General features: G+C 37.9%; 1 protein-coding gene across 1 annotated transcript in view; it reads left to right on the top strand.

The window, feature by feature from the left end:
- The window catches only part of BTBD9 (BTB domain containing 9), a 135736-nt gene extending 119131 nt beyond the window's left edge, over positions 1 to 16605 (top strand). The window contains exons 11-12 of the mRNA XM_074863482.1: positions 3131 to 3209; positions 7977 to 16605. Coding sequence (XP_074719583.1) covers positions 3131 to 3209; positions 7977 to 8171 — 274 coding nt within the window. The 3' untranslated portion in view covers positions 8172 to 16605. The remainder of the gene's footprint in view (positions 1 to 3130; positions 3210 to 7976) is intronic.
- The last annotated feature ends 2718 nt before the right edge of the window (positions 16606 to 19323 follow it).

Genomic DNA, 19323 nt, shown 5'->3' with positions numbered 1-19323 from the left:
CTACAAAAGAATTTGCAAAATAAAATTTCTACAGAGAAACTGAAATTATTACAATAGTACCAGAAGAGATAACCAGTAGTAAAAGAAGAAGATTAAAAAGAAACTTAATGGTTACCTGTGATGTCTTTTAATTTAATCAAGCAACATCACTGGACAGTTGTTACGTCTTGATACATAAATAGAAGTCTTATTGAATTTGTAATATCAGTAAAAAATGCAAAAAAGAGGGCAGATACGCCTTGAAAATGTTCTGTCAGTAATCTCTCTTCTCCTATAGTTACACTGCATAAATTATCTCTTTGCTGCATAATTATATTTGTACTGGGGAGGTATTACTTTGTATATATCCATGTTCTTAAATGTTCTGTTACAGTCAAAATCAGGGCAGCTTTCTAGTGAAGAAGGTTTGCCTTGCTTATTTCAAAAGTGACTTTTTCCAAATCCATTTGAGTTGTTTTCTACTGTGTTTTTTTCCCTTTTGCTAAGGAAATAAACTAAGAGACCTAATTTTCTCATTATTCCATCAAGTACTAATTCTCTAGTGGCAGTATTCTTGAATTTTAATAATTCTTCAAAAAATTGTATGTAATTTTGACTTTCTTTTTCCAATGGGAAAGGAATAAAATGGACACATACCAAAGCAATAAATATTCTTAGAACCAAATTTATTGAAAAACTCCCTTCAAGTCTCGCATCCTCAAGAATTTTTTTTACAATTTGCTACCATGTTTTAATATTATTAGAAGGGTATTAATATTATTAGAAGAGTAGTTATAATCCAATCCTAATAACAGCATTGTAGCAGGAAGTAAGGACTTGTAATGCAGTGGGAAGTGGAAGAACTTAAGAGCTTCCTGGAGGAGCTGATCTAAAAGTGTGTGTGTCAAAAGGATCTTCAGAGGCCTTTTTCTCAGACTCTCTTAATATCTGTCATGCTCTTCAGCTGTATTCCTGAATAGATGTGTCAGCTTCCTTGTTGCCACTTCATACGACAGACAACGGCATTTACTACCATCTCTGGAAAATCTGCACTGAACTCTTGCAGCGTGTATTTGACCAGTGCTCAGAAGTACTATAAATAAATACAGATCCAATTTATATTCTATTTTGTGATCCCTAATTAACCTATTTTCTTGTCACAGAACACAAACTCTACCTTAGAGGCTAGGAAGGCATAGGCTGTTCTTAACAGCCTCTTTGGGATTTCAAACTCTTTTATTTAGAATAGCTTTAGAATATTTTCCACATCACTAAATAGGGAAATCTGATTTTTACATCATCACTCTCCTTACATAAAGTGCGTGCATGTAAATGTGAAATCATATGCATAATGCAAACTAAGGCAATACTTTGTTATGAGAAGTAGTGTTGCAATCATCTGATTGTCCCAGACACTCCTCTTTGGGACTCTGTACTTCAAGGTAACAAGTTACATTTGACCATGAAGATTAACTGACTGGCTGTACTAGAGTAATATGAGAAGAAACTCAAGAAGAATTGTTCACCTGTTTAGGGAAAAAAAATATTTAAATCATAACAATCTTTGAGATCTTGAGACAGTCAACAAAATAGCCCATTCTCATTTTATATTTTATTTAGAGCTTGAAGAAACAGCCTGAGCTTTCAAATAAGAAGGACACAGTCACATGAGGGATATAAATAAACCATGCCATTAGATAGATAACTGCTGTACCTCTGAGACCTGACACAGACTGCACCTTTCTATTATGATGAGTAACTAATTACATCCATTACTTCATGCAGTAATACCAGTAAACTACTTGAAATTAGGTCTTGATTGGGCTCATAATCTTCTTTAAGCAAATATAATCTGACAGCAGTGATAAAAGTAATAGTTAACTAAATTAAACCCAGAAATGCTGTGTTTGTGACAAAGAGGTTTTCCTGCTAAGGGAAAATTCAAGTGCCTGAGAAATAGCAACCAAGCTCGTCATACTGCCAGGCTTTGGGGTAGTCTACTGGGGATGAGTGGTGTTTTACTCCAGTTTTGCTTTGGTTCCCTATTTCTTATATGAACACTTCTGAATGTATTCTGAACACGTTCAGGAAACCTATCCAATGTTTTTCTCCTGTAGTGAGTTAATCAAGTTATACTTAACCACATTTTATTGCTGAAGCCTTCTGTGATAGAGTCTAGTTTTGCGAAAAAGTTACATTCTGTATCTAGCTTTCATGTTTTATGAATATAAAATAATTCAAATTCTAGTGTGTTCAAGTGTAATCTAGTGTAGTGGAAGACTGGCATCAAACTGGAACATCTAGTTCCTATTATTCTTTTTGTTTCTTCTGTTTTACTGTCAGTGTGTTCTCTAAGCACAAAGGTATGGTAGGAATCAGGGTCCTTTGCCTGATGCTCATTAGGCTACTTGAGGTGTTGTACCTCACCCCGATCAGAAGAGTATGAATGAAGAAGGAAGATTATAGTGGTCACAATCTACCTCTAGTGTTTTCAGTCTAGCCAAAAAGTTGTACTCTACCTGTGGGAGGGCGTTCTGTTCTCCCCACTGCCTCTGTGTCTGGATGGGGAAATCTTCACAACCTGAACTGTGAAGAATGCTTTCTGTCATTCATAATTTACTGGAAGGACCTTGGCCCACACAAGAGAAGCTTGGCTTCTCTGCCTCCACTACTCCACTTAGAGTGGGAATTTATTTGAGGTTTTGGGTGGGTTTTTTTACCTTAGAGCTGTAATTTTCTTTAACCAAGCTCTGATGATTTCCCATGAGTAGTTAACAGATGAATGCATTTACTTTTATTTACCTGATCTTTTGTTTATCTAGAACAGTCAATACTAGCCAAGGATTTTAGACTTTGATTCAGTTTTTTCTATTACCGTTTTCTTAACTTTCAGCAATAGTATGAGTATTATTCCTTCATACAAATCATAGTAGTGTAAGGTATGTATGGAAACACATAAGCAGAGTCAAGGCACTTAAAAATAAAAATGAACAAGGAGTGCTGGAATTTCATTTGATGCAAAGTGTTTCTCTATTTGCCCTATTAAGTGATAATAGTATGTACTGTCACTTGAATGGATTGTCTGTATATTTTACTGCAAGCTGTTGTGACGGTGTTTAATATTTGCATGTCTTTCTGGACTTTTTTGTAGATCCTGGCAAACAATCACTTTTGATAAACAGCCTGCATCTTTTATCAGAATAGTTGGAACTCACAACACAGCTAATGAGGTAAGGAACTTTGTAGAAAAACTATATTCTTCGTGAATATACAACAGTATGGTTTTTCATACCTTACAGTGAAATCGATAATGCCTTCTGAAATGTACTTCATTTTTTTGCTCTGTCAATCTAGCAAAATAAGAATGAATGCTTTTCTTATTTGAATATTTGTGAACTGTGTTATCATCTTCCCAGACTCTACAGAGTTGAAGGGCTGTTGCCGCTGTGGGGGATATTTTGGGGTTTTTACAAAGTACAGTAAACTGTTTCTGGTTTTCACCTTTGCACAGTGCCATCAAACATTTCTATTGGGTTTGCTTTTAAATTATTTCTTATTTTGATGAATGATTAAAATACAGTTTTAGTGCATTAGAGAAAGGTGTATAGTCTCTGATTACTTGGTTTTATCACCTTTATGTTATCTTTTTAATGAATAAAACATAAGAAAAATCCATTCTTCATAGGAAAATCTTATTTGCGTAAGATTCTCTTGTAATTAATTTTCATACCTGGTGAATCACTTAACCAATAGTGGCCAAACCAAGAGATTTTTTTCAATACATTTTATATAGAAAAAATATATTTTTCCCTAACCAACCAAGTGCAGTATCATCCTCTTTTTGTTTACTTGTGCTTCTGTCTTTCATAATTGTTCTGCATTGTCTCAGATGAAGTCCAGCTTTTACAGTTGACTTAATAACTTACAATATCTGAATTTCTGAATGTATGTAAATCCTTGTGAGATTAGGACCTTATGTGACAAGATTATAAGAAGCACCAAAAGCTGCTGCTTCTGTGTGTATGCATGCATGTCTACATTCTACACATATAGTTCACCACAAAACATTGTACTTTCACACTTTACAATGAACTTTGGTTAGCGCTGTTACATTTGTCATAATCAGAGTTTGTCAACTTTATCGGTATTGGGAGTCGGGATTTACGATCATATTTAGTATATGGGGTTGCTGGTTCTCAAGCATTGGAAGAATTGTCAAATAGCATTGTTTATGTCCAATTTTAGAGCAATAATTGCAAACACGTGTACCACCAGATGTCAGCATTAGTTCTCAGCAGGTAGTTGGAAAGAAGCTGACTGATCAACTGAACTTTTTTTCCTAAGCACTGTCTCTTCTGTTGTACAGTTCAGTCTTAATCAGTGAGTTCTTAGAGAGAGAAGCTGTCTCCAGGGTTGTTCTACATGCATGAAGGCGGCCTTTTCCATTACTAATCCATATAGACAGTCTTGTTTGCTCTCATGTCAGTCTTTGTAAGTTCTCATCTCTTTATTAAAAAAGAATGAGGTGCATTGTATAAACTTAGCAAATCAGCCTACAAGAAACATTACCTCCAAGTTTTAATTCTTAAAGTTAACTTTAAGACCTGAAGGGTAAAGGGCTTTTAAACATAATTCTAATTTCAAATTGGTTACTATTTGCAAGGAATTTAATATCCTGTGTAGTTATTTACATGGAGCACTGCATAACAATAGGAGAGCTCAGCATATGCAAATTGAGGTTACAGGTATTCATGTAGTGGCTCAGTGGAACTACAAACACAGGCTGCTGTTCTAGGTTTTTTCCTCTTTTGTCTTTAAAATTTGTACCGAATGCTAACTTTTTTTTTTTTCTGAAAAAAATTATTTCTCCTGAAGCTTGTAGAGGAAGAACATTATCAGCATGCACATATTACTAGATTACATTGTTTCAATATATATTAAACAGATGGTCTGTAACATTTTGTCATAAATTCTCATTTTCCAAAGAAGGCAGCAAGATATTTTTCATACTTCCAATTTAAATAATGACACTGTAATCAAAGTCTTGGTTTCTTCTGCAGACTGAGTAGTCTCTTCAGTAAGAAAACAAGCAGTTTCCAGAATTATTTGCTCATAGCTGGTTGTACTTTGTCAAACCATTCCCATTTTAAACATGCTAATGTCAGCATATTCTCATCAAGTTTTACTGTAATAGGTACAAAAATACTCCCTACTTGTTCTACTTACACATACCTTTGAACTTTGAAGTACCATCTGAACTCTCCAAAGGGAAGAGTTGATTTTTGAAATTGCAAAAAATCCTGTAAAATTTCTCCCATTTTGTGAATGATTTCATCTTCTAAACTCATCTTTTTCTTTGCCATGTTTTCCAAGTTTTGAAAGACATGATGTTCACAGACTTTTTGACCTGGCATTTGAATATTCTTTGGTATGTTAGAACATGATAGAAGTGTAACTTTTTGTTTTCTTGAGCTTCCAGACATCCTATTTTTATAAAGAAAAGGATTATTTTTCCTTAGTCCTTGTCATCATTTGTTTGTCACACAGGTCACCTGATACTTTGACTGTGTAAATTTTATCTTGTTATTTTTCTTCAGTATTACTGATCTGGAGAGGACACCCAGGTTGCTGGTGTGAGAGCTTTATCTTACAAATTACTGCACCAGTGTATAGGTACTTGGCCTTCCTGCTTTGTATGTTGGACTTTTCTTAAAATGTCCATGAGAAGTATAACATGCCATTAATCAGAGGATGATGCTGAACTGTCATCTCTGCCTTTTGAGAGAAAAACATGCAGAATTATGTGTTTTAGTAATATTCTTCTGAAATACGTAATTCCAATATTGGATGAAGCACATGAGCTCAGTTGTACTCTGTCCTCTGCTTCTTTCACAAACTGTATTCTCTATATGTTGAAGTGGCAGAGTAACTGAAAATAATGCTGTAAATTCACAGGCTTGTTAATGTGCCAGATGCTGAGCTGAGCATTGAGAATTTAGTATGAAGGAATAGGTAAAAATGAAAGTTACAATTTAAGAATCGGGTACTTCAGGCTTTATAGACTAGTATTAGCTAAATTTCAGTGGTACCCATACTATAGCATACTAAAGCATTAATTGCTATGTGAAGTAAGTTTTAAATGAGAAACACTGTTGCTGTGGGATACAGTAGAAATACAGAGTCTTCTGACTTGGAGACCTCCATCCCATTCATTAGACTGTGCTGTCTTTCAAGGAAAGTAGCATTTTACAGAGGTGCATTGATGAGATAATGTTCTTTTCTGCAAATCCTGATGCTGGTAAGTGCAGCTGGAAAAATGACAATAGCTGTTACTATAAAAACATGGGAGTGGGATGAGTATAAAAGCGGCTTCGCAAAATGTGTAGCTCAATGCAAAAATTTGCTTCTCAAGAACTGTGACAGATGGAGAGAATTCATGCCACTGCAGAAATTAGTTCAGCTTTAGAAGAAAACTCACCGGAAGAAATGCAGAGAAAAACCATTTTGTGTACATGTGTGTGTGTGTGGGTAAGAGTGTAGATTTGTAATCTGTTCATATGTGTATATATAAAGGCATAGGGATACATCTTTATGTGAGCATGTGTGCGTATATGGAAATATAAACATGCATCGCTATGTATCTGTACAAAAAAACTGCAAGAATTCTTACACCGAGAGGCACAAGAAAGTATAATGGGGATTAAAAAAAACAGTGACTCTGAATATTTTTTCTATTCGTTTCATGCATGCTGTCAGAATTTGAATTAACTAGCTACCTCCTCAGAAAAGACCCAGGGGCTATTGCAGACATGTCATTGCAGACGTCTGCTCACTGTGTGCTTGAGCATGGATGGTCAAAAAGAGTAATAGGATTTTTGGTTGTATTGAAGAAAGGATAGAAAATATAATATTCTGTAGTCTTGTATGAATATATAGTATACCCATGTCTTGTTTATGGTATTTGATTTTGCCCACGTTAACTTGAAAGGGTCTGGGAAAGGGCAGCTAAGATTATAAGAGATTATCTTTGTGAGAAGAGCTCTAAAGACAGGATCTACTTGCAAGAAGAATGATAGAAGATGTCATAAAAGCACACAAAATTAAGTTAAAACAATTTTAAAATTCAATTGTTAATATTCATCAAGCTTTAGCTATAAAACTACAGTGCATGAGAAAATAGCAAATTTTAAATCAGCATGTGGCAAAGCTGTGCAATTCGTAGCAATGAGAAGTGTGGAAAGAAGTTTTGTAACAATTTTAGAGTTCCTCCCCCTTCTTCTCCCAGGCATTTCAAGAACAAGTAGAAGTAAGAGTAAGTAAACTAGAAAATAAATTGGAATAAATGCTTAAACAGGTGGTCCTCTTACTCTAAGTTACAGTCACCTGTACAGTGGTCCCAGGTATTGTTTGAAACATCAGCAAATGATCATTGTTTGAAATGGAATATTTCATCTGATGAAGCAGCAGCCTCCTTGGACACTCTGAATGCGTTTCTACATACTTCAGGATATGTCTGTAGAGCTACCATTGCTGTTACAGCAGAGGGCAATCTTGAAATAGAATCATATGGGTAATGACTTAAATTTCGTTTCTAGTGTGTATGAACATTCAGTCTTTTGAGAAAGTAGTTAGATCTAAGATACTAATATAATTGTTATTGTCATCCGATGGCATGTAGTAGATATTTATTCTACTTAGCAAACAAAAAAATAATTTACAAATATCTGTATCTCCTTTGGAACCATCTTTCTGATTTTTAGTGCCATATGTCAAGGTTGGTATAATTTGAAGGCCTTCTCTTGCTTCACTTGTATCACTTGATAATGTTCATAGGCCATGGATAGATGTTTTTGACCTCATGGTGAAACATTCCAATTTGACTAAGTACTTTGGCACTGATCTGGCCTGCAACTTTCATATAGACCTCATCTTACTTTGATCATGCTTTTGCCAGCATTTAATTGTTTTGCTTTATCTTCATTTTTTGTTCTCTCCAGGTGTTTCACTGTGTGCATTTTGAGTGCCCAGCACAAAACAGTACCCACAAGGATGACAGTAGTAAGGAAGTGACAACAACAGAGGTGGGGACTGGTGGACAACAGCTTGGCTCTCGCCCTGTTCGAGCTGCAAGCACTAGTTCCCTGCATTCCCCTCCTGGATCCACCTCGCGTTCACATGCTCACCAACCATAAAGAAGATTGAAAGGGAGCTTTTGCAGCCCTGCTGACATTATATGAAATTATTCAGAACCTTCTTGTGCTGGCACCTTTTCTTTCTTTTTCTCTGTGAACAAAGGGGACCATGTCTGAAAGCTGGAAATGCTGAAATGGAAAAGGCTTTTCCCAAGGACATGAAGAGACTGCTTCGCTCTCCTCAATTTGTTCAAATCAGGCTGGTCTCGGAGGGGGGAGAAAATAGGTCGTCAATCTTCATCAAGTACCCCATTAACACCCTACCTCTCTAATCTAACCAAGGCAAGGAGAACAGAAGGAAATAAAAGGCAGAGCTACAGTGGAAATCTAAAATTACCCGAGCAAAATGGAAGGCATATGAAATAAGTATTTGTTCCCTGAAGGCTTCCATTAGCAAAGAAAATGTTTATGGAACACATCAGTCCAGAATATATGTTATTTTTAAAGTTATTCTTCATTCATATTCCTTTGTAACTAGTAATTTGTTTTCTAAATTGTTTTGACTCTGTATTCCACTTTGTCTCTTATTTTTGGCTGTAGCAAATGCTGTGCAGTAGATTAAGGAAGTATCAAACATGTTTACCTGCTGAGATGCAAATTCCCTCATTCATCAGTGGGATGACAAAAAAAGCCTTCATGATATCAACAAACTAATTAATGGATGCTATATTAATCTTGACCTTAGTTGACTTTTCAAAGTACAAAATTGTAATTTCTTGCACTCAGAATGGAAATTCCTAAATCAAGCATCCATCCTGAAGAAAAACATATTTTTCACTCTTGAGGATGATTACTTAAATTTTGCCTGTATTTCTAAGAAAACTTGCAACAGATCGTAAAAAATATTTGGTTTAGAAAAGTGGAACTGCATCTGGTTGCTGACAAGCAATTGTTCAGAATAGAAAAAGAAGAATTTGCAGATACTTTTTTTTTTTCCAAGAAAGAAAGTTTTACAGTCTGGAGCTAAAAATTCAAGGACTGTATGTGCATAAACTTTTCTCATAGTCTTCATAAAATATGATGCTTTTACACTGTATTGTAAAAGATCTGGCTCTTACTTTACAGTCACAGAATTTGTTATCCATCTATGTCTGTCTGGATTACATTGCCTGCTATTTTGCTTATACTAAGTGTTTCCACACTAATGATGATGCAGTCTCTTACTCTCCAGATCTACATGACTTTTAGGAAGAGCTCCATCTTGGTCTTTCAGTATGGGATTAAGTGATTTTGCATTAAGACAAATGCTGATGTAATTAGCAAAATTGATTAGGAGAGTTGTTACTCCTCACAAAGTATATTATATTGGAAATGTCAGCTATCCAGTTTTATGAACTTGGAATTTCCTGTGGTGACAAATAGCCTTGTCAGAAGAAAACAAAGCTAGTGTAGGATAAATACGGTTTTCCTTTTTCCTTTGCATAACCATAGTGATAAAAAGAGTTATATCAACATATCAAATAGTATGTTAATTTATCACACTACTTACTTTGAAAGAATTTCCCTGTTGGATACTGGTTGTGCTAAAAACAGGAAGAAATATAACAAGTGGTAGCAATGAATCAGTAGAAACTTTGAACTTCTTGTTTCACATAAAACTGATTAGGCTTTATCAATAATAATATAGCATTTTTAATTGCCAAATTGCAGCTGAGTTCTGACATTTACATACTGTCCCCTCCCTTTCCACTGCTGTCTTCTGACTTGTGAATCTCTGTCGGTGAAGGTGCATGCCCATGGCGTTATATATAGTTTATAATATGTGCCACGCTGCCTCAGACAGTCTGGAGTTCTGAGCCAGGATACTGCTCATGCCAGTCAGCATCTAGTCTGGGGTTCTGATTATAACAGCCTTTGGAACATGAAAGAATTGAGATCAGCTACTGGGGACACAACTCTCTTGTTTAAGGTCCAAAAAGTTGGAACTTTTATTTTTTTCTTTGAAAAGTAAAACCAGAAAACTTTTCTATTCCGGTTGTAATCCATGCTGGAACTACTGAGATGCATGGAGCATGTCTCGTCTTTGGTAGATAAGTGTCAGTGATGGTATTTCTTTGCCATTTGATCAAACAAGTTCGCTTTTCTGAAGCTGTGGAAAAGCAAAGGGCATAGCTTCCTAGCTCTTAGTCTTTAGTAGTCACCATTGCAGAGAATGTTTAAAAAAAAATTTTTAAAAAGTTTGTGCTAGCTGTTCTGAGTCTAGGCTCTCAGAGAAAGAACAGAATTTTGAGCTTGTAATCTTTGATGTGCACAGTTAATTTTTATGATACAAGTATGTCTTGTAGACTGCCATCTACTGCAAATCTTTTTGGTCCTGTCCTGTGACTCACTGTTGAACAGATTTGTCTGTGTATTTCCCATGACATTTGCTCTCTGCCAGGAATCTGAATGAACAAATCTGAGATTCCCAAGGAAAAAACTATGAGGTCCTATAGACCGTTCAATTCCCCACCCCCAAAAATCAATCAAAGCAAAAAATAACTTTATATTGTCCCTTCATACAGGTGTGTAGAAATTTGTAGTATTAGACTGGTCCATAGTCACACATGGCCTTTCTCACAGTCTTTATTTTTTTCTGGTAGAGTTACTCTTTGAGCCTGTCACTGAGGGGAGTCCAATGTGATCTCAGAGCTCCCAGGCTTTTAGACAAGCCCTGCCACAACTTCACATTTTCTAGTGGGAATCCTTTACCTTTTTATTCAAAGAAAATAATGTTGAAATGTTTAAGGGACCTGAACTCTGCTTGGTCTTCTAACACTACCGGCCAACAAACACCTCTATCTGTATTGCCTAGGAAGGTCTCTGTCTTAAATATTGTGTCAGCAACGCATTACTAGTGTCACGGGAAGATACCACACAGAACTGATTTGTGATCTGGTGTGAATTTTCTCATTCTTTCTAATTATTGTCTGTATTTACTGATTCCCAATTTCAGATGTAGTTCTTGTACATTCTTCTGAAATCTTTTTTTTCTTTTTTTTTTTTTTTTCCTTTCAGTGAAAGTAAGTTGTGCTGTTAGGGCTTAATATCAGGATTTATCAGAGTGATGAAATACTATAATTATTCAGAACTGTGTTATCACTCATATTTTATTTACAACAGGGGTAGAGCAGAACTGACCAAGTATTCATTGCTTTCTTGTCAGAAACTATAAAATAGACCTGTTGTTAGATTTCTACGTGATGGAACTAACTATATTGTCACTACTGAGCCATTATTTCTATTTAGCGCTTTAGTATCTTTAAATTCCCCAGGCCGCATTTTCCATAGGTTGAATTCAGACTTAGGCTCAACTCCCATGGAGCTCAACAAAGCTCTTTCTAAAGTCTCTTTATTTAATTAACTTTATTCCAAGTGCATTTAAAGGATTTTTATTCATGGAAATGTATGGCCAAATATCAACTCCTTAAAACTGATTTATCCAGGAAAATTAATTCCTGAAGTGAGCAAAAATTGTGTGGCTGTTTTCAAGCCATTCCCAGTCGGCTCTAAAACAAGTTCAAATGGCATGTTTAATGGAATTACAATGAGAAAAGTTAATCCAAATCTATTGTAAAAGACAATACAGAGGAGGAATCACCAATTTTGTTAGAGAAGGAACTGTTCTTCATTGCAGTTTCCTTCCTTTAGTGCTCCATTTCTTTCTTTTTTCCCCATGAAAATAATTTTTTCTTCTTTGTTATGACAAATCATTAAAGAACTCAGTGCTTCTCAGCATTGCTGAAAAATTCAAATTAATTTAATGCATCTTCATCTAATGATAACATTAAATTAGAGAATTTTCAGTTTAGTATCTTGAGTTGATGAGTTGGCTTCCATGAAAGAAAGCAAAAGATGTCTGCAGTTGTTACACTCTAAGTTTCCCAACCAAATGCATGCAAGCATCTACTCATTATTCAGCGATGTTTTGTACATCTAGAGCCAGTGTGAAAATTAGAAGACAAAGTTAATGCCATTCTTGTCTGATTGTTGTTAGTAGTTCTGGTAATACAGTGATGCTCACTCAGAGACACTCAATGAGAAATCAGATGTGATTTCACAGAAAGTAGACATTCTATATGCTGCATTTCTCTATGAAAGTATTAATTGACATATTTTGACAGGTGTTAATATATTGATAATTTTGTTGTGGCTGGAGTAGTCAGCAAATAGTCAGAGCCAGTAAGAGTTAATGTATTTAAGAGTAAATGTTTAGGCTTGTATGTCATGATACCAGTTGCCAGAGGACTAAACCATGCTTCAGAAATAACAATTTGTAGGTCCCAGAGGATGCTTGAGGCCTGGTTCCTGTCCCTGTCTCTCAGTTAATGGTGTATTTAGGTCAGAATCCTTAGTTGTCTCTGAACTAATTGTTGTAGTTGTCAGTTGTACTAGTTAACTCGGTTATGTATAGAAGCTCCACAGATCTTTGTTCAGGAGAAATAAAAGTCCTGGGTCAAGTTTTAAGAGTACCTAAATATTCATACATATATGTTAAATTGAGCTAGTAGCTAATTATTTAGCTAGAATTCAGAACAGGTTCTAAAGCTCCAAAACTAAAACAATTCTGTGCAGGCAGGTGTGAAATGCTACCGTTGTGGTACGGCAGGATGCTGACTCTGGTTTATGGTTGCTTAAAAAGTGCAAATGTCTAAACAAGGTGTGAGTGAGCAGGTCCAAAGCTGGGTTTTGCCCAGTTGTTTAGTACTGCCAGTGTAACTGTAGAATTCATCTCAAAGACAGGTGTGCAGTCCAAAGAACAGACCTATATTTCTCCTAGCTACCTTGTATACTATGGCTTGCAGTGTTTACAGAGGGAGCCTTCATATGACTTTCGTTAACTGCTCAAAAAAACCCTGCAGATTTTTCTTTGGCCTTTCACAAGCTTTCATTGCAAAGCTTTGGCTGAGATAATGTCAAAGTCCCACCTGTGTTCCATGATAGAATCTGGGTCTGTGTTTGAAAATGCTTACTGGAAAAGTACTTTTGAAGTCACCCTGCAACTGTTCTTAGATAAGCCCAAATTAAAAACTGTAGTATAATACAAGGAAACTGCAGGTATCTGTCATGTACCAATAGACTGACTGCCAATACAACTACATACTAGTTTTATAATACCGTATGTGTTTAATTACTATGATATATAGAAATGGTGGGAGTGAAGAGTCAGCTCCACGCACCCTTGGCATTAGACATTATCACCCAACCGGACATCAGAGAATTACTTCTTTTTCCATTCCTTCCAGTGTAATAGAATAATACAACTCACCGTTTTGAAAAAAATTATAATTGACTCATTACATAAATGTCATGGGAATTGAACTTCAGATTACTTTGGCTAAAAATCCGAGTGAGTGATGATTTCAGTCTGCACAGGTGTAAACATGCCTCTCCAGTGCCTCCTGCGACTTTAGACCATGCACTATCATAGAGGAGAGCTGCACTGTTGGTGCAATGTAAGTAGTTTTCCTCATTGTAACTTTTGCTCATCTATTTCATATTTGTCATCTTGGCACATGTATTCTCTTTGTGCAGATACTCATCCTCGGTTAAAAGAAGGTAGCCTAGTTTTCTTTATTTTCAGAATTATCCAGTGACTCCTGAAAACTGGCAGATATACATCAACAACCTCAGTCTATATTAAGTAGTCTGAGGAATTTACAAAACTGACCTGTATGGTCTTTTACAGCAAATGCTATGTGTCCAAAAAGTACCAGGTAACTCTTGAAAGTTGGGCAGTATTACTGTTCAGATGCGGGTTTGTGCATCTAAAACGATGTGCCATGTAATCCAAGTGAATAGTTAGCTATTGCAGCTTCTTTTTCTAGAGGAAGTGGGGAACTTGCACACCTACCAGAAATCACTCATTTCCTTCGTATCATTTTTGGTCTACATCACCTATCTGCTGTCTCTGGACTCCCAAGCTATAGTTGCTAGGTGATTTATGGTTAATACCAATATGTCACTCATTTTGAGGGTAAATACTTTGAGTGAATGTTTTTATGCAATAATACAAAGTTCATGGGACTTAGATGATTAAATTAGAAACATCACTTACGGCAAGAGCTGAAGTTGCAAGGAGCAGTTTTGAAGAAAGACTGGTATGGACTTACATGTGTGCATCTGTGCATATATAGCTAAGAAAATGTATGTGTTGCCTAAGTCAAAGTGACTGTTTGCAAAGATGTGTTCTACATGGCTTTTTTTTTAATTTAGGGAATTTTGTTAAGGAATCTGTCACTCATCTGAATGTAAGCTCTAAAAAAAAAGAGGAAGAGAACATAGGGAGAAAGGCTTTAGTAGTTTTTATGAGAAGAGCAACACAAAGATACGATTCTTGTGGTCTGAGCTAGTTTTGTATGTCTCCAGTCCTCACAGCTCTTACTTTTTCGTACACACTTCCCCCAATCTGCTTGGTACTCCTTTTCTTTTCCTCCCTACCTAGCAACATATCACTGTTGCTGTGGTATTCCCTGGAACTTTCCTTCAAATTGTGATACATTAAGGATTTTTTAAAATTTATTTATTTTTACCTCTTTGCCATATGCTGAATAAAATATCCTCATCCCCGTTCATTAACATCAGACTTTAAAGCCAACTGCTACTAAGCTGTCAGGTGCTAGTGAGCAAAATTTAAATCTGGCTGTCTACGGATATGGGAAATGCTAGCCCTTTTGGAGCTTGTACTTCCATAATCTGTTTGTTACCCTTTAGAGAAAAATCAATAAGAGGTTTTCTGTTGACTTAAATAGCAGGTCAGGCTTTGTGCAGGGTTATCTAAGTCTAAATATAAATTTAAGTATTTCTCTCTCACCATGATGTATGTTCAGGTTGTTATTTGTGCATTTCTCAATGTGTTAGATGTACATAAGTATTGTTTCCTAAATAAACTGCATCATCGAAAGTGAACCTTGAAAGAATTCATAACTTTTCGGTGTTCTTGTGTGAAGGTGTTTCAGCTGTCTGGAGATTCATACATCACACTGAGTACATGGACTCATTTTGAGAAGTATAGCGTTACTTTGCAGTTCAGTGCCCAAGTCTATTAACCTTGTCCAAATCTTGTAAAATTTTCTTTTCTTTCTGCTTTGCTCAATTTCATTATTATCATTGGTTTTCCTTCTGAAGCGAATGTTAATGTTGTTCCTTCAGAGATCATAAGTATAAGGAGCCAGGCTAAATAAAAGTTCAGCTTTTAATGAACTTTTTCACTCATTTCTGTCAGTGCTCCTCTTTCTTCACAGACAATAGTTTAAAACTATATGGTTACACTCCCCTTCTCTGTAGCAATTATCCTTGTATCTTGAAAGTTTTGTGCATTAAATCCCTTTCCTCCTTTCTCATATTTCCTAATTGTAGAGTGGTTATAAACTACCTCAGACCTTGTTGTGAGCAGGTACGAGTTTCAGCTGAAGTTTTCAGACTTTACTATAGTCTTTGAATGTTAAGTGCATGTATATGTAGTGAAATCAGCCTGCCAGACCCTGACTGCATTTTCAGGAATACTGTCTCGAGTGAGATATATAACACCCATTCAGGCTCATACTGATACCTCTTTCAAGAAAAACTTTTCAGGAGCTCAACTTCTGATACGGGAAGTGCTTCAACTTTCTGGTCTCAGCTCTTTGAAGGAACATGATATTGCCTGCACTGGACTCTTTTCACCTCTCCTTTACTGTGGCAGCCATCATAAAAGTTGCGTCGTCAGACCTCCATTCCTGGCTGTTAGCAGTGCTATTGCATTGGACTGTGCTCATTAAATGAGAATAAACCCCACACGGCATGTTCTGATGACCTTGGTAACATTTTATGCCGCAACAGATACACGTTGCCACCCATTTGGGCTAACCAGGTTTCAGGTAAAACGATGGTTGCAGATTATGCTGCAGTGACCCAACCGATAACTTGGGGAATTGTCTGGTTTTGTAAGTTATCCATTGAACAACCCATCAAACCTTGTTAGTACTGATTTCCTTTTCACCAGCAGACATGCACATCATCAAATGAGCATTTTGTAACATGGAATTTTTCTATGAGCATCTAGAAAAAGAAGCATCACAATTATATCCTTAGTAACAATGTGTGTGTTTGTAATGAAAGCTATAGAATTATTAAACCGCTATAAGCTATTCTGTGCATGCTCTAGCATTGTATTAACAGTTTGTATTAACAGCTGATAAGCAGAGGGTTCTGGAGAGCAAGGAAGGCTTGCTCTGGATTTCTTTTTTAAGAGCAGCAAAACTCACCAGAGCGGATGCAAGACCAGATGATACTCAAGGCAAATCATAAACTGAAACTGTTGTGCTTCGTATTTATTTCTTTGGGGATTTTTCTTTAATGTATTTAACTTCACAGGAAAATATAGAATATATTTAAAATGGTGACAATTAGAAATGCACCTTTTCAAGAATGAGAGGGGTGTGATTTGAGAAATAAAGTGATCTTTTGTGTTTAACTGCTTGTCTGTAATTTTGTTAAAATAATGGTAGAGCCTGTCTGGTGCTGCTCACATATTGCATGTGCAAATAGAAGAGTTTTGGCAGAGCTGGACTGATTTCCCAGCATGGCAAGGAAATTCATATCATCAGCATTGATGTATTAACTCATAATGACGGGGTTTTAATATCAACATAGAAACCGCTAGTGATTTTCACAGTGACTTTCAGGCCAGTGGGCATCCGTGAAGCTACTGCGAATGTTGACAACAGCAGCTGCCAGAGGTTACTACCAGGATGTGCCAGTGTACACTCTGGCAGAAATGTGTGAATGAAAAAAGGGGCTGTATCGGGTCTGGCTGAGCCAGAATTGGTTTTCCCCTGTAGCAGCGCTCATGGTGCTGTGTTTTATGCTGGGAGCTGGCAGGGTGTTGATAGCACACTGGTGTTGTGGCTACTGCTGAGTAGTGCTTACACAGCACCAAGGCTCTTTCTGACATTTCCCCCCCCACAGTGGGACGGGGTGGGCAAGATCTTGGGAGGGGACACAACCAGGACCGCTGACCCGAACTGACCAAAGGGATATTCCATACCATATGACGTCTGCTCAGTATAAAGCTGGGAGAAAGGAGGAAGGGGGTGGGGTCACCCTTGGTCCTCCGAGGCAACCGCTACGCGTATCAGAGCCCTGCTTCCTGAGAAGGCCCGACATCGCCTGTTAATGGGAAGTAGAGAATAAATCTGTTTTCTTTTTTTGCTTCCGCGCGCGGACCTTTGCTTCGCTTTGCTTATATTAAAACTGCTGTTGTTTTACCACAAGGGTTGTTTTGTTTTCCTATCTTATTTTCTTTCCCTTCTTTGCCCTATTGAGAAAAAAAGGGGAAAGGGGGGGAAGTGATAGAGCGACTTGGTGGGTACCTGGCATTTAGCCAAGGTCAAACCACCACAGTCTATTTTGGCGCCCAACGTGGGGCGGGACAACGGCAGTTTTATATTAATTGTGCTATAGCTATAGCAGTTAGTAAGCGACAAGCTCTTGTGCTGGTCACGGGTTTGTTTATTGCTCTGCTTATCTTTATTTTGCTAAGCTCGGGAACATGCTGGAAGAAATTGGGAACATCATGAGTGGTTTTATTCTGCAAGCTCCCGAAGTACTTATTAATCCTTATGTTAGCTCTTTGATACTGTTCATTAATGCTATTCGCCTATTGTGGGCTGTGTGGAGCTCGTTAGGTTTTTGGTGTAAGAGAAAGCAAATTTTGGGTGAGAGAATACCAAAATGTGCCCTGAGGCGGCCTGTCCCTGGGTGGCAGGGGGAGTGGAAGGATTTGGGCAGATTCCTAGGACGGTTATCACCTCCTGTAGCCTGGGATCTTACCCCTGAACAGGCAAGCAACCCCGCAAAACTGACACAACACCTGATAGAAGGGTGCCTTGTCTATCCCGATGAAAATCAGCAACTCCTAGCGCTGTACTGGGGCCTGGCCTATGCTTATCGAGCTGCAGTTCAGTGCTCTCAAAGGACTGTGGTGGAAACGGGAACTCAAACAAAAACAATAACAGCAGAGATTGCCCCAGTAGTAAAAAAGAAACAGTGGACAAGGAGAACAACAGGTCCATACCCTCGATTAATAAGGGAGGAGAAAGAAGAGGAAGAAGCAGGTCCTTCAGCAAAGGGGTCAGAAGAGGGAATAACAGAACTTAAACAGGAGGCAGAAACTACCCGGTCCCTGACATCATCAGAACTGCGAGATCTGCGGAAAGACTATAGCCGCCAGCCGGGTGAGCGGATTGCTGCCTGGCTGCTTCGATGCTGGGATAATGGGGCTGATGCTCAGCAGCTGGAAGGTAAGGAAGCCCAACAGCTGGGTTCCCTTGCTAGAGATCGAGGAATTGAAAGGGGAATTGGAAAAGAAACAGGAATTTGCAGTCTGTGGAGACGGCTCCTTTCAAGTGTTAAAGCAAGATATCCTTTCAAGGAAGATCTTACGGACAACTCCCCAGGGAAGTGGGCTACTGCGGATGAAGGTGTCCAGTACCTGAGAGAACTAGCAGTGCTGGAAGTCATCTATAGTGGTCCAGATAATGATGAAGCCCCTAAAAATCCAGAGGATGTCCTGTGCACACGGGCCATGTGGAGGAAGGTGATTAAAGGTGCACCATCCTCGTATTCTGCGGGCTTGGCTGCGATGTACTATCCAGAAATGGATATGGGAGAAGGACTAAGATGTACGCCAACTGTGGAGGCAGTCTCTTCCTGGCTTCAGAACTTTGAAGAGAGTCTTGGAACCTCCTCATCTCTACGGGCGAGTGCCTTAGATGTCAGGAGCACCCCAAGAAATCGGTTCTCTTCCACCCCAGTCAGAGGGAAAGGGAAACCTAGGCACATGACACGTGGAGAACTTTGGTTCTTCCTGCGTGACCAGGGGGAGGACATGAGGAAGTGGGACGGTCAACCCACCTTCAAATTGGAAGCTCGTGTACGTGAATTGCGAGGAAAGACCCCTGCCAAGAAGACAACATCCAAGAAGGTTGTTAATGTAGCTGGCGTGAAACCGCAAGAAAGTAATCAGCGATCTCCCAGATACAGGAAGACTGAGATCACCTCCCTTGGCTCTGATGAAGGAGTTTCCGGCCTGGCACAGCAAGGGTCAGACAGTGAATACTCTGACCAAGAACAGGAATAGAGGGCCCCTGCCTCCAGCCAGGAGGAGGAAAGGGATGATCGGGTGTATTGG

This window comes from Strix uralensis, chromosome 3, assembly GCF_047716275.1.
Source record: "Strix uralensis isolate ZFMK-TIS-50842 chromosome 3, bStrUra1, whole genome shotgun sequence".
NCBI lineage: Eukaryota > Metazoa > Chordata > Aves > Strigiformes > Strigidae > Strix > Strix uralensis.
Note: the sequence above shows the minus strand (reverse complement) of the source record. Positions and strands in the feature narration are given on the sequence as shown.